Source organism: Delphinapterus leucas, chromosome 9 (assembly GCF_059928025.1).
Source record: "Delphinapterus leucas isolate spDelLeu-1000000601 "Yukka" chromosome 9, BTC_Dleu_Yukka2, whole genome shotgun sequence".
In the NCBI taxonomy this organism is placed as follows: Eukaryota; Metazoa; Chordata; class Mammalia; order Artiodactyla; family Monodontidae; genus Delphinapterus; species Delphinapterus leucas.
This window is the reverse complement of record NC_143137.1, coordinates 85,344,455-85,356,587: the sequence shown is the minus strand read 5'-3', so window position 1 is coordinate 85,356,587 and position 12,133 is coordinate 85,344,455. Positions and strand designations below refer to the sequence as shown.

Here is a 12,133-nt window from a genome sequence, read left to right as displayed (position 1 = left end):
ATATTGTGTATCCCTTATAACTATTGTAACCATAGTTATTTTTACTACTTTTGTCTTTAACCTTCATACTAGCTTTATAGGTAATTAATTAATTCACTATCTTTACTATGTATTTGCCTTTCCAGTGAGATTTACTCTTTCATATGTGTTCTTGTTATTAATTAGCACCCTTTCTTTTCAGCTCCAAGAAGTCCCATTGACATTTCTTGTAAAGCCAGTTTAATGGTGATGAACTCCCTTAGCTTTTGCACATCTGGAAAACACCTTATCCCTCCTTCACTTATGAGTGAGCTTTGTTGCCAGGTATAGTATTCTTGGTTGGAAGTGTTTTTCTTTCAGCACTTTGAATATATTGTGCTACTCCCTTTTAGCCTGCGACGTTTCTGTTGAAAAGTCTGGTAATAGCCTTATGGGGGTTTTCTTGTATGTAGCAAGTTATTTTTCTCTTGCTACTTTTAAGATTCTCTTCTTATCTTTAATTTTTGACATTTAAAGTGTAATGTGTCTTGGTATGTGGGTCTCTTACTTGATTCCTCTTATTTGGAACTCTGGATTCCTGTATCTGGGTGTCTGTTTCCTTCCTCAGGTCAGAGAAGTATTTAGCCATTATTTCTTCAAATAAGATTTCTGCCCCTTTCTCTCTTCTCCTTCTGGGAGCTTGATGATATATTAGTCTGTTTGATGTTGTACCATTAGTCCCTTAAGCTATCTTCACTGTGCTCCTCTGACTGGGTGAGTTCCACTGCTCTATCTTCAAGTTGACTGATCCTTTTCTCTGCTTCATCCAGTCTGCTCTTAAACTCAGCTAGTGTATTTTTCAGCTCAGTTATTGTATTCTCTGCTCTATGACTTCTATTTGGTACTTTCCTATATTTTCCATCTCTTTGACATTTTCATTGTGTTCACCCATTCTTCCCCCCAGTTCAGTGATCATCTTTACGACCATTACTTTAAAGTCTTTATCACAAAAACTATTTATCTCTATTTCATTAAGGTATTTTTTCCTGAGGGTTTATCTTGTTCTTTCATGTGGAACATATTCCTCTATTTCTTCATTTTGCATGATTCTGTGTGTTGGTTTCTAACAGTAGGTGAAACCACCTCTCCCAGTCTTGAAGGTGTGGCCTCATGTAGGAGACAAAATTTGTCGTCTCATTTCCTCTTGCTTGTTTCTCAAATCTTTGTGCTTGACCAAGCAGACTATTATATTTCTAACAGCTCCTAGTTGTTGAGGTTGTGCCAAGATCTGTCAGTGTCCCAAAATGGAGGATCTCAGTACCTAGATTCAGGCTGATTAGAAGCCAGACCCTCAAGCATCAGTTTTTAAACGTATGCAAATATATACACTCCTGTAGGACCACAAGTGTAAGCCCCACTGGCCACCAGAGCCATATGATCTGGAGGTGTCCCTGAGTGGCATTAGCAAAACTCAGGGCTCCAGACAAGTGTATAAGGTCTTTCCTGGGTGATATTAATGAACTGGAGCAAGGCAGAGGGAGAGAGCCCAGATGGCATGGCAAGCCCTATGTTCCTTAAAAGCAGCTCTATATGCCACAAAATGTGGTCAAACCTGAAGCCTGCCCCTCAGGCTGAAGCTCCAGGACAAGCAAAGAGGCCTCCTTCACAGAAAGGCTGGGGGGTGTGCCTCAGTCCACTATCTGTACAGTGCCTTGGGGATGTAACTTGCCAAAGCCCATTTCTCCAATTGCCACAGTGCCATGGGACCCAGAAATGCAAGCCTCATGGCTACCAGAGCCAGGCAAATCAAGAGGCATTCCCCAGGCAGCAGACCCCCAAACTGGGGCAACAGACATAAAAACCAGGGTACCAAGCATATATAAAGCTTCCCTCCAGGCAACACTTAAACACTTTTTAAGTGTACAGTTCAGTGGTGTTGGGTATATTCACATTGTTGTGAAGCAGATCTCTAGAACTTTTCCATCTTGCAAGTCAAAACTCTATACCCATTAAACAGCTGCCCTTTCCCCTCACCCCCAGACCCTGGTAACCACCATTCTACTTTATGTTTCTATGAATTTGACAACTTTAGATACCTCATATAAGTGGAATCACAATTTATTTTTTCTAGTTTTATTGAGAAATAATTGACATGAATCACTGTGTAAGTTTAAAGTGTACAGCATGATGGTTTGATTCACATATATTGTGAAATGATTACCACAATAGGTTTAGCTAACACCCATCATCTCATATAAATACAATAAAAAGAAAGAAGAAAAAAGAAAATAACTTTTCTCCTTGTGATGAGAACTCTTAGGATTTACTCTCTTTCTACAATTTTCCTATATATCATATAAGTGTTAGCTATAGTCATCATATTGTACATCATATCCCTAGTACTTATTTACGTTTTAACTGGAAGTTTGTACCTTTTGACCACCTTCCTCTGATTCCCCCTCCCCATACCCTCTGACTCTGGTAACCACAAGTCTGATCTCTTTTTTCTATGAGTTTGTTTTAGACTCCACACATAATTGAGATCATACAGTATTTCTCTTTCTCTGTCCACCATTTTATTTATTTATTTATTTAATTTTTGGCTGCATTGGGTCTTCATTGCTGTGCGCAGGCTTTCTCTAGTTGTGGTGCATAGGCTTCTTGTCGTGGTGGCTTCTCTTGTTGTGGAGCATGGGCTCTAGGCACGCGGGCTTCAGTAGTTGTGGCACACGGGCTCAGTAGTTGTGGCGCACAGGCTCAGTAGTTGTGGCGCACAGGCTTAGTTGCTCCGTGGCATGTGGGATCTTCCCGGACCAGGGCTCGGACCTGTGTCCTCTGCATTGGCAGGTGGATTCTTAACCACTGCGCCACCAGGGAAGCCCTCACAATTTATTTATTTATTCATTTATTTTTTATTTTTTATTTTATTTTTTTGTGGTACGCGGGCCTCTCACTGTTGTGGCCTCTCCCGTTGCGAAGCACAGGCTCCGGATGCGCAGGCTCAGCGGCCATGGCTCACGGGCCTAGCCACTCCGCGGCATGTGGGATCTTCCCAGACCGGGGCATGAACCTGTGTCCCCTGCATCGGCAGGCGGACTCTCAACCACTGCGCCACCAGGGAAGCCCCCCAACAATTTATTTTTAATTAAAAATAATAGCAGTCACTGAATGAAAGGGATTTTTTACTTGTTTTGTGGCTTTTTGCTGATAGTTGGACCTGAGACTAACCAATATACTGTATGGATTTTATTTATGGTGCAATCATATGTCACAGCCCTTGTTGATCATCCATTCCTGAATACAGAAACTAAATGTCATCAGGTTAAAGGATCAGTAATTAGATGCTCAGGTAGTACTTGACTTTGAAGTTATTTATAAAATTGTAATTTTTCTTCGAATGCTAAATGAAACAGCATGAGAAATATGAGATAGAAAATTTAGAGAGTGTATTTAATTACAGCGTTCTCCTGCAGTTAGTATTTATTATTACACTATTTAGCCTTCGTTGTGTAACACTCTGAGTGCAGAACCACCTGTGTTTTGGTTTTAGTTCTGCTATCTATATGACCTTGGGCAAATCATTTAATTTCTCTAAGCTTAGGCATTACTATCCCTACTAGCATTCTAATGCATAAATAAAGATGGAGATGATACTATCCAGCCTGCTTACTTTAGGGTAGTGTTATAAGAATAAACAGGGAGTACTGTGTGAAAAAAAACTCTGACATATTAAGTTTAGAAATATATATTATTTAAAAAATTTCATCTTTTCCAAATTTCTCTCCATTTTTATATGCCTTTCTTCTAAAACTCTCATACTACACTAGACAAAAAAGATATGCTCCTCCCCCCCATTCCCTATAAAATGGATTTCATATTTCAACAATAAACACACATATTAAAAAAATGGTGAACAGCTTTGTTGCTGTAACTAGGTCTAGGAATGAGGGAGTAAAGAATACCAGGAATGAAGTAGAGAAGAATTTCCCTCCCTCCTTTTTTATCCACGCTCCCATAATTTCTCAGCTATGAGTCCTTAAGTTTGAGAGTATGGAGAAGACTGAGGAATGTAGCATGAAATGACAGGTTAATATTAGAAGTGCTACTTTAGGAGAATCTTAGGAATGGTTTGACTCTTCACCTGTAGTCTCACAGGTATAAAAGTTTTGTGACTCAGTGGTTTATGCAACAAGCTGGAAACTCAGGACCTGTGGCTTCTGGCCATGCATGACATTTGTTTTTTACATAAGCTAGTCATGTTCACTCCCATGTTTTATTTAGTTTTTCATCTATTAATGAGGACAATGATGCCAAATTACTTCCCAGGGTTGTAAAGAAAAACAGAGCTCACAAAGAGCTATAATGCCATGAAAGCCATAACAAAGGTAGTTTTTATGAGAGAACAGGTGTAACAATACTCCAGAAGTTAAAATTTCTATATAGATATAAAGCATTACTTCTACCTGAGCTGGGAGGGGAAGGGATACTGAATATGAAGTAGGTATATAATTCTGAACCCTCTTTTGGATTATTAGTTTTAAACTCCCACTCAAACCTTCACAAAAGTATTGCAATACTAAGAAGGAAGATTTCTGAAAACAGTATTTGGCTTCCTTCTCATCCATCATGTGTTTACCCTGAGTAAAGGTGGCCAGTGAACAGAAAAAAAGCCAAAAGAAGAGACGCAGGGTAAAAAAGTAAAAGGTCTGGAAATCATTAATTCTTTGTTTAACCAGTTCTTGTGTTTTCTATAAGCAAGTGTAAGGTGTAGTACACTAATTCTGAAACACACCTCTTTAAGACAGCACCAGGCAGCTTTCCTAGAAGATGAAACTGAGGATTAGAGAGGTTAAGTGATTTGCCCTGAGTAAGAAATGGAGTGGGTTTTTGAATCTTCATCTCTCTCATTTCAGAGCCCACGCTCTTTATTATTGCCCTATTCTGTTTCAGGAAAAGCAGAATTGACTTCTGGAATAAATGTCAATGGAACCTGTCCTAAACAGTTATGAAGAAGTTAAGTTGCTCCAGAGATTCTCCCCATCTCTCCCATGGCCACATGGGTATAAGGTGACATATCTACCTATTTCTGCATGCATGCTTCATGCTCCTTTCTTGACTAACTAGATTCTCCATACTTTCTACTCTTCTCACAAGGCTTCGGCTTGTCAGATCCCTAATTCTACCCCATGGCATTCAGCTTCTGCCCTTGCGGCTTAATGACTTACTCCCTCTAGGTTTCTAAGTTCCGATTCTTCACAGTGAGGACCGATACTCCCAGATCATGTTCCTACACCAGGCCATAGGCTGCTGGCCAGTCCACATGGGTTGGTTAACTTGGGTCAAGTGCCCAAACCCTCAGCTGTGGCTGTGAATGGGCAGGGCAGTTGTGTTCCTTGAGAACTGTGGTGTAAGTAGGTGGACATTCTGAAACAGCTGTGCCATTTTAAAACATCACCCAGACAAGATCTGCTTCATTTTTATTTATTTGTGTTTCTGTTAAAGATATCACCATTCTTCCTATTGACCGGATTGAAAGTCTAAAAATATTTTCAATCAAATAGATTTAACTTTGTTGGAAAAGTAATGTACACACATCATAAAATACTCAGAATATGACAGGGTATGCACACTGGAAGTTGTACCCTCTCCACCAAAGATCCTCAAGGCCCTCCTAGAGGTGATCACAGCTAACAGTTTTTGAAGTATCCTTCAGGAAAATCCTACGCATGTTTAAGCATTTTATCCATATTTTATCCACATTCCATTTTATATAAATGGAAGAATATGATAAACGCAATGTGTGTCTAGTTCTTCTCATTTAATAAGCAGATCCTGAAACCTATTCCACATCAACACATACAGATTTTTTTTTCACTTTTTAATGGCTTCACAGGACTTAATTATATATATGTGATTCTGTTTTTTAACTTTTGATAGGGAGATACATTGTTTCCACTCTTGCCCTGTTACAAAAAAGCCTGTAGTAAGCATATATGTTTGTACACAGCTATAAATATTACCTATAAATTTTTCAGTCAAAGCATGCATGACGTTTCCACTCTGATACATTTATGGCCAAATTGCCTCCAAAGATGATGTGCCAGTTCCTCTCACCTTCTGTGCAAAGTCCCCATCTGCTCATACCATGCACAGCCCTGTGTTCTGTCAAACTTTCTGACCTCTTCCAATCCAATTTCAGTCATTTTTAAATTCCACCTTCTTTCTTGTCCACTAAGTCAGTCACCGAGTTCTGTGAGTTTTCAGTCTCTCTCACCTCCATCTGTGTCTTTGTAATTGCAGTGCTATGACCTTAGTTTCAGCTTTTGTCGTGTCATGTATTCGCTCCCAATAGGGCTCATTCCATTCTCTTCCCTTATTACTTCACAACTTACCATACGTGGCCAGACTAATATTTTCCTAATTTCACTTTTATACTCAGAAACCTTTGGTGGCTCCCACTGACAACAGTATCAGGTCCAAATCCTCAGCCAGAGTCCAGTCCTAGTCTACTTTAGTGCCTTTACACATATACAAAAGTTCTGCTTCAAACTTCTGCTTTGCTTTCTTCATGCTCTTAGTTTCGTCACTTCTCTTCCCTGGGAGTTCTTCTTCCCATTCAAACCTAATTTAACTTCTCTTTCAAGGTCCTCTGTGACTACTTCATGCTGACAACCCAGTTCATAATTCTCTCTTCTGAGAATTGCTAAACTACTCATTGTCTGTATCACTCATTTGGCATTTATTAACTTACAGTAACCAAGATTTTAGTGTTTTTTCCTGTCTCCTGAAACAGCTGTAAGCTCTAGAAGAAACCACCTCTGAGATATTTTTGTATCTCTCTCTGCCCTCACACAGCACAACCCCTCCTATTTTGCAGTGCTCAAAAAATATCTGTAGATTGAAACAAGATTTAAATGTATTAAAAAGAGGAAAGTCTTTCCAAAAGACCTGAAATCCATAAAGGTACTTTACTTTTGTTTTCCTTAACCTACATGAGATGCCAAAGGTAGATGCTGAGAATGCAAAAGAGACTTGTGTTGCAAGAAAGAGAGAAATGCTTGCAATAAGAGGAAAAGGTAAAAAAAAAAAAAAAAGACTGCAAAACCACTAGTGAAAATAGGACTCAATAACTGAAACAACTAACACTTTTGATAACTCAAACAGGTAACCCGACTGACACTAGACTGATATACAGCTTGTCCAGCATATAGTCTTTATCAATCACCATCTGATTTGCACATTCTTCTGACATATCAAAAGTAGAAGCAGTCCTCAATCATCTGCCCATTTCTCGGCCCACGTCTAATTTCTCTCCCAGTTCTGGGGGGAAAGGGTACCTTACAGTGAGCTATACTGGTAGGTGATCAAACCCAGATCCTAATCTTTTCTCATATCCAGTGAAACTGAGTCTCAGTAATCTGATTAAAGTAAAATACTCCAGACCCTTGTTTTAAGTAAAGCTTACCTTAGAAATTAAACTATTTCTCTAAGTGAATTTTTAAAATACAGGACAAAACTGTATCTTTTTACATGCACATACCTGTATATAAATGCATAGGAAGACATTTGGAAGGGCACATCTGGAAGTGGTTATTTCTGAGAAGAAGAGTAGATTGGTATATGTCAGTTGTATTATTTTAAAGAGTAATATTTGTCTTTAAAACAAATAGGAAATTGGATCTTGTTACTCATACCTGTTTTCTTCAAGTTTATCACTAAATTTCACGGTGCTTCTAAACATTCATCTGGGAAAAGGGGCTTACCACTGACATTTCCTATTTTAACCAAATTGCCTGACCAATCTGATCTGTAAAAAACGTGTGTGCGGGTCTAAGTGACCAAAAGAAGTCCACGGATCAGGTCCTTCACCTCAGTCACATTATCACAACTTTACGCTCCTTTGTGAGAAACAATATGGTGTTGTAGTGAAAGCAAAAGGATCTGAGCTCTAGTTTGGGCTCTGCTAAGAATATGCTGGGGGACCATGCGCAAACACTTTCTTTGTAAAATGATGAATTAGACTGGGACGGATTTCTCTGATTATTAGAAGACTTACAAAGATGCATTCTACGGAGAAAAATATATTATTCAGTTCTGAGGTGCTGCGAATCTAAAGGCAAGAAGATAGATTCCTGTCAATTCACACTAGGACAAACTGAATTTCAGGCGCTCACTCGCCGGCGTTTAGACGGATGTGCAAAAAGCAAAAGTCCTATCACTGAAGAAGCGTTTCGTTTCTCTTGGCTGTAGCCATTCCCCAAAGTGCCAAGGTCTAAGTGCCCTCAACATTAAAATGAAGACATACCTGCGGCGAACGTGGAGATGACACTACTACAGTTCCCAGCATGCCTCTCTTCCCACCGCCGCCCTCCCCCGCCCCACTCCTGGACTCCGGCCGGCCTGGATTTGTAGTCCCAGCCCATGGCTGGCGGCGGGCGGAAGCACTCTAGAAATATGTTTTTCCCACTAATAGGCGGTGAGACCGCAGTTTCCAACTCAAGTCCTACTCCAATTGAGTAGCGTTTGCCCGGCTGTGTCGAATTCCCTCCTACGACCGCTCCTCAAACCTATGCGCAGCCCGGGCGGGACCACGCCCCGGAAGTAGAGTCAAGTCTCCCAGCCGACTGCCGAAGCGCCTCCCAGCCACTCCTAGCCGGGCTAGGGCCGGCGGGGCGGGCTTGGGGGCGTGGCGGGCGGGGGCGACTCGGCGCGGCGTAGCGCCCGGGACGGAGCCGCTGAGCGGAGACGCGCGTTTGGGTGGCGGCGGGGGCGAGCCCGTGGGGAGAGGCGGCTGCGGCTGCTAGCCGGGAGGGAGGGAGGGAGGGAAGGAGGAACCGGGAAGGGGTTGGGGGGGGCAGGGCGGTCGGAGAGCCGTGTTCCTAAGGCGGTGGCGGCGTCTCCGGCAGAGCAGGAGGAGGGCGGGGAAGGAGGATGGAGCAAGCTGGGGGTTGGGGTTGGCGCTAGCCGCAGTGGCTCGCCCCGTACTGTGGGAGAGCGGCGGCTGCTCCTGGAAGTTGTAGGATCGGGAGCCGGGCTGGTGCCGCCGCTGCCACCGCCTTGGGCGGTGGGGAGGAGCAGGGAGCGGCGGGGGTCGGGAGTGAGGGGTCGGGTAGGGGGAGCGAGCTGGGGAAGACTGAGCGGGCTCTGCGCCGGGCGGGAGGGCGGCGGGGGGGCCAGCGACCGCAGCCGGGGGGACTCGGGAGGATGGAGCAAGTGGAGATCCTGAGGAAATTCATACAGAGGGTCCAGGCCATGAAGAGTCCGGACCACAATGGGGAGGACAACTTCGCCCGGGACTTCATGGTGAGTCCCTCCCCTCGCTGTCGACCCCTCTCGCCGGCACCGGAGCCCACTGCAGCCTCGCCCGGCCGGCCCGGGCCGCCAGCGCTTTGTGTGCGGCTGTAAGGAGAGGGGCGGAGGGGGCGCGCGCCAGCTCCAAGGCCGGGTGGACTCGGAGGCCGGAGGGAGGTGAGGTCGCCTCCGCCCCTCGGCCGTCTTTTCTCCTCCCGCGATCGCGGCCCCCTCCGCCGGCGTCCGGGACGCGAAGGGAGAGGCCGCCCGGCCGAGCCCGCACTCAGCACCGCCGCCAGAGACCACCTATTGTTTCTCGGGCCGGGAGCCGGAGGCGAATGAGGTACAGGCCGGGGGGCTCGTCTCTCCTCACCTCCCCATCCAACTGCCCCTCCAGGGAGGGTCGCGGCTGAGGGAGGAACGGGGCTCTTAAGGTGGCAATTAACTCGTGGGGTCCCTTTGCTCAATCTGATCACTGGGGTGGGCAAGGTAGGACTGTTTGCCGTTCCTGGGTTCGCAGTTATCTCCGGTGCATGGGAAAGGGTCTGTCCCTAAGCATTCTCGTGGTTTGCTCAATTTCCATTTACCCCTGTTCCATCTCTGGTCTCTTGAGACCCAGGTTTGAGATGGTTTTGGGGTCAACGTGACTTGAGGTTGAGGGGGTAAGCGCGTGTGTGTGTAGGGGTGGGGAGGTGCGTGGTTATCCTGAAGGAAGCCTACTTCAGACTCCCTAGGGGACACTGCCGAAGGCAGAGGGGATGTGACTATCACTTCCTATCCGGGGTGGGGGTGGGGAACTTGGGAACAATAGTCGTGTTGAGGCGGAGGCGACCGTACGGGCCGAAGCCCTGAAGTGGGAGATAACCTTCGAAGTCTCCCCAACACACACCCCCCATCCGACACCCCCTCCCCCGCCTTCCGCCCTCTGCTTGTACAGGCGGGCTGGAGAGGAGGTTAAAAGTCCTGGTCGTGGAATTGCTCTTGGTCCATCACTACGAGGGGGTCAGATCCGAAGGCGTGGGAGGAGAAGTCGACTTCCTCCATTGCCCCCCCCCCGCCCCGTATTTTTCTGCTGGACAATGTTCCCTTTAGGGTTGTTTCTCGGCTTAGGAGGCGGTGGTTGCGGCGGCTGCTCCTACGGATATTGCGCAAGACTGGGGCGTTGGAAACCCTGGAGGTCTGGGGAATGGAAAAGGAAGTGGGACTTTGGGAAGTGGCTGCTCCTTAGTCTTGGCGGGGTTTGGAAATGGGAAATAAGCTAGGGAAAATTTTGCTCCCGGGCCAGATACACCTCCAGGAATAGTCACTTAACTCTGAAATTCGCGATTGTTCAAGGGATACACAGTTAATGTGTATAAAAGTGAGTGAGCAGCAAACATTGACTAGTTTTTGTTTCAAAGTACAGTTTAATTGTTTACAAGGTGCAGGTGAAATGGCTTTTAGTGCTGAAATAATTTTTCACATTTTAAAGACTTCGGTCTAGTAAAGCTTTAGCGTTAAAATTCTTAACCCTTCACCTTATACAATATTGTAACAGTGTTACAATATACAATATTGTAAACAGCTTTGTGATTCCCGCCTCCCTAGACCAATAATAGAGGAGGCTAGGAGTTAGGTTTACCTGTTAGTATCTTTTGAAGGTGTAGAAAATGTTGATTAAGTAATTTATGCCTTATTTTAAAGATTTTCTCTTGATATTTAGCCTATGTATTTGAAAAATTACTTTATGATCTGAAAAGGTTAAAGAAAAGAAGACATGTTCCCTTTTTACTATTGAGAATTTTAAATGTGTTGGTATCTTTGGAATGGTATCACAATAATTGGACAGAGTCCCCTTTTTACTACTCTTCGGCCAAAAGAGAAGAAAATATTTATTTAGAATATTTTAAATGTTTAAAACTAGTCTTACACAGTCTTATTTTGGTTGTGGAAGGAGAGGTGGTGTGGTCCCTGGCCACTTATTCTTTGCATGCTAATCATCTTGTTATCCATGGGCATATCCTGTCAGGAAAGAGCATTGTTTGGTGATGCAGGCCATCAGGACAAGTGCCCAGTCTCTGAACTCCTGTACAGGGGAAGTAGCCTTAGGGTTCATGCTTTGGGGATGAGTCAGGGATTCCTATTGGAGATTTCATTTCTCCAGGACTAAATGAGTTTCCTTTTTCTTCCATAGTACCTAGGGATAGTTAGGGGATTCTACACTTGAGATTTGATTACTAGGGCTGTTCTTTTGTAGTACTTGCTTTTTTTATTCTGTGACTTGATAAGCAATACCTGTAATTAAGGTTGCTAGTTGGTGCCTCTTTTTCCCTTGACTAGAAGGCTGGAGGGAAACTTTGTCCCCTCTGCCATGGAAAGAGAATAGGAGATCCCCTGATAGATTCTAACTCTTCTGTTGTTCTTAAATTCTGATATGGATTAAAAATGCATTTAAAAATTTTTAGCATTTTAGAACTGAGCCTTAGGGGTAATCTAGTTACTGTATTATAATCTTATTCAGATATGAAGTGATAATGTTCATTGTTTCAAATTTGGAAATTATACAGTAATAATTAAGAATGCCTTACCTGTAGGAAAGTGGAATGGGCATTCAAACTGTGGCCTTTCCATTATTCCGCTCAGCCTTCCTATAGTCCCATCTCCCAAAGGCTACCTCTGTTAATGTTTTTAATGCTTCTCTGTGACCATACTACATAATCAATACCATTTAATATTCTTGGAAATTTTTTTCCAGCTTAATATTTAAGTGTTTTTCATTTGTAAAAATGATTTTAGGTGGCTATATAATATTTCACCTAGCCACTGTCTTTTAGCTTAACTATTTTATTATGGTTGAATGTTTAGGCCATTTATTTTCTGCTATTATATGTCATAATTCTGTAGT

The 12,133-nt window shown here is 43.5% G+C and overlaps 1 protein-coding gene and 1 long non-coding RNA gene across 9 annotated transcripts in view; one reads left to right on the top strand and one right to left on the bottom strand.

Annotated features, from left to right (window-relative positions):
• Positions 1-8,587, bottom strand: part of LOC149748445 (uncharacterized) — a 45,945-nt gene extending 37,358 nt beyond the window's left edge. Inside the window, exons 1-2 of the long non-coding RNA XR_016394373.1 lie at positions 8,264-8,587; positions 7,499-7,554 (exon numbers count right to left, since the gene is read on the bottom strand). This is a non-coding gene — a long non-coding RNA (uncharacterized LOC149748445). The remainder of the gene's footprint in view (positions 1-7,498; positions 7,555-8,263) is intronic.
• A 496-nt stretch (positions 8,588-9,083) lies between these two features.
• PTPN12 (protein tyrosine phosphatase non-receptor type 12) overlaps positions 9,084-12,133 on the top strand; it is an 86,588-nt gene continuing 83,538 nt past the window's right edge. For 3 of the 8 annotated variants that reach the window (XM_089917054.1, XM_089917052.1, XM_089917051.1), the window contains exon 1: positions 9,095-9,261. In XM_089917054.1, coding sequence (XP_089773180.1) covers positions 9,163-9,261 — 99 coding nt within the window. In that variant the 5' untranslated portion in view covers positions 9,095-9,162. Of the gene's footprint in view, positions 9,262-12,133 lie in introns of all 8 variants that reach the window. The other 5 variants (XM_089917048.1, XM_089917053.1, XM_089917055.1 and 2 more) reach the window with 4 other exon arrangements.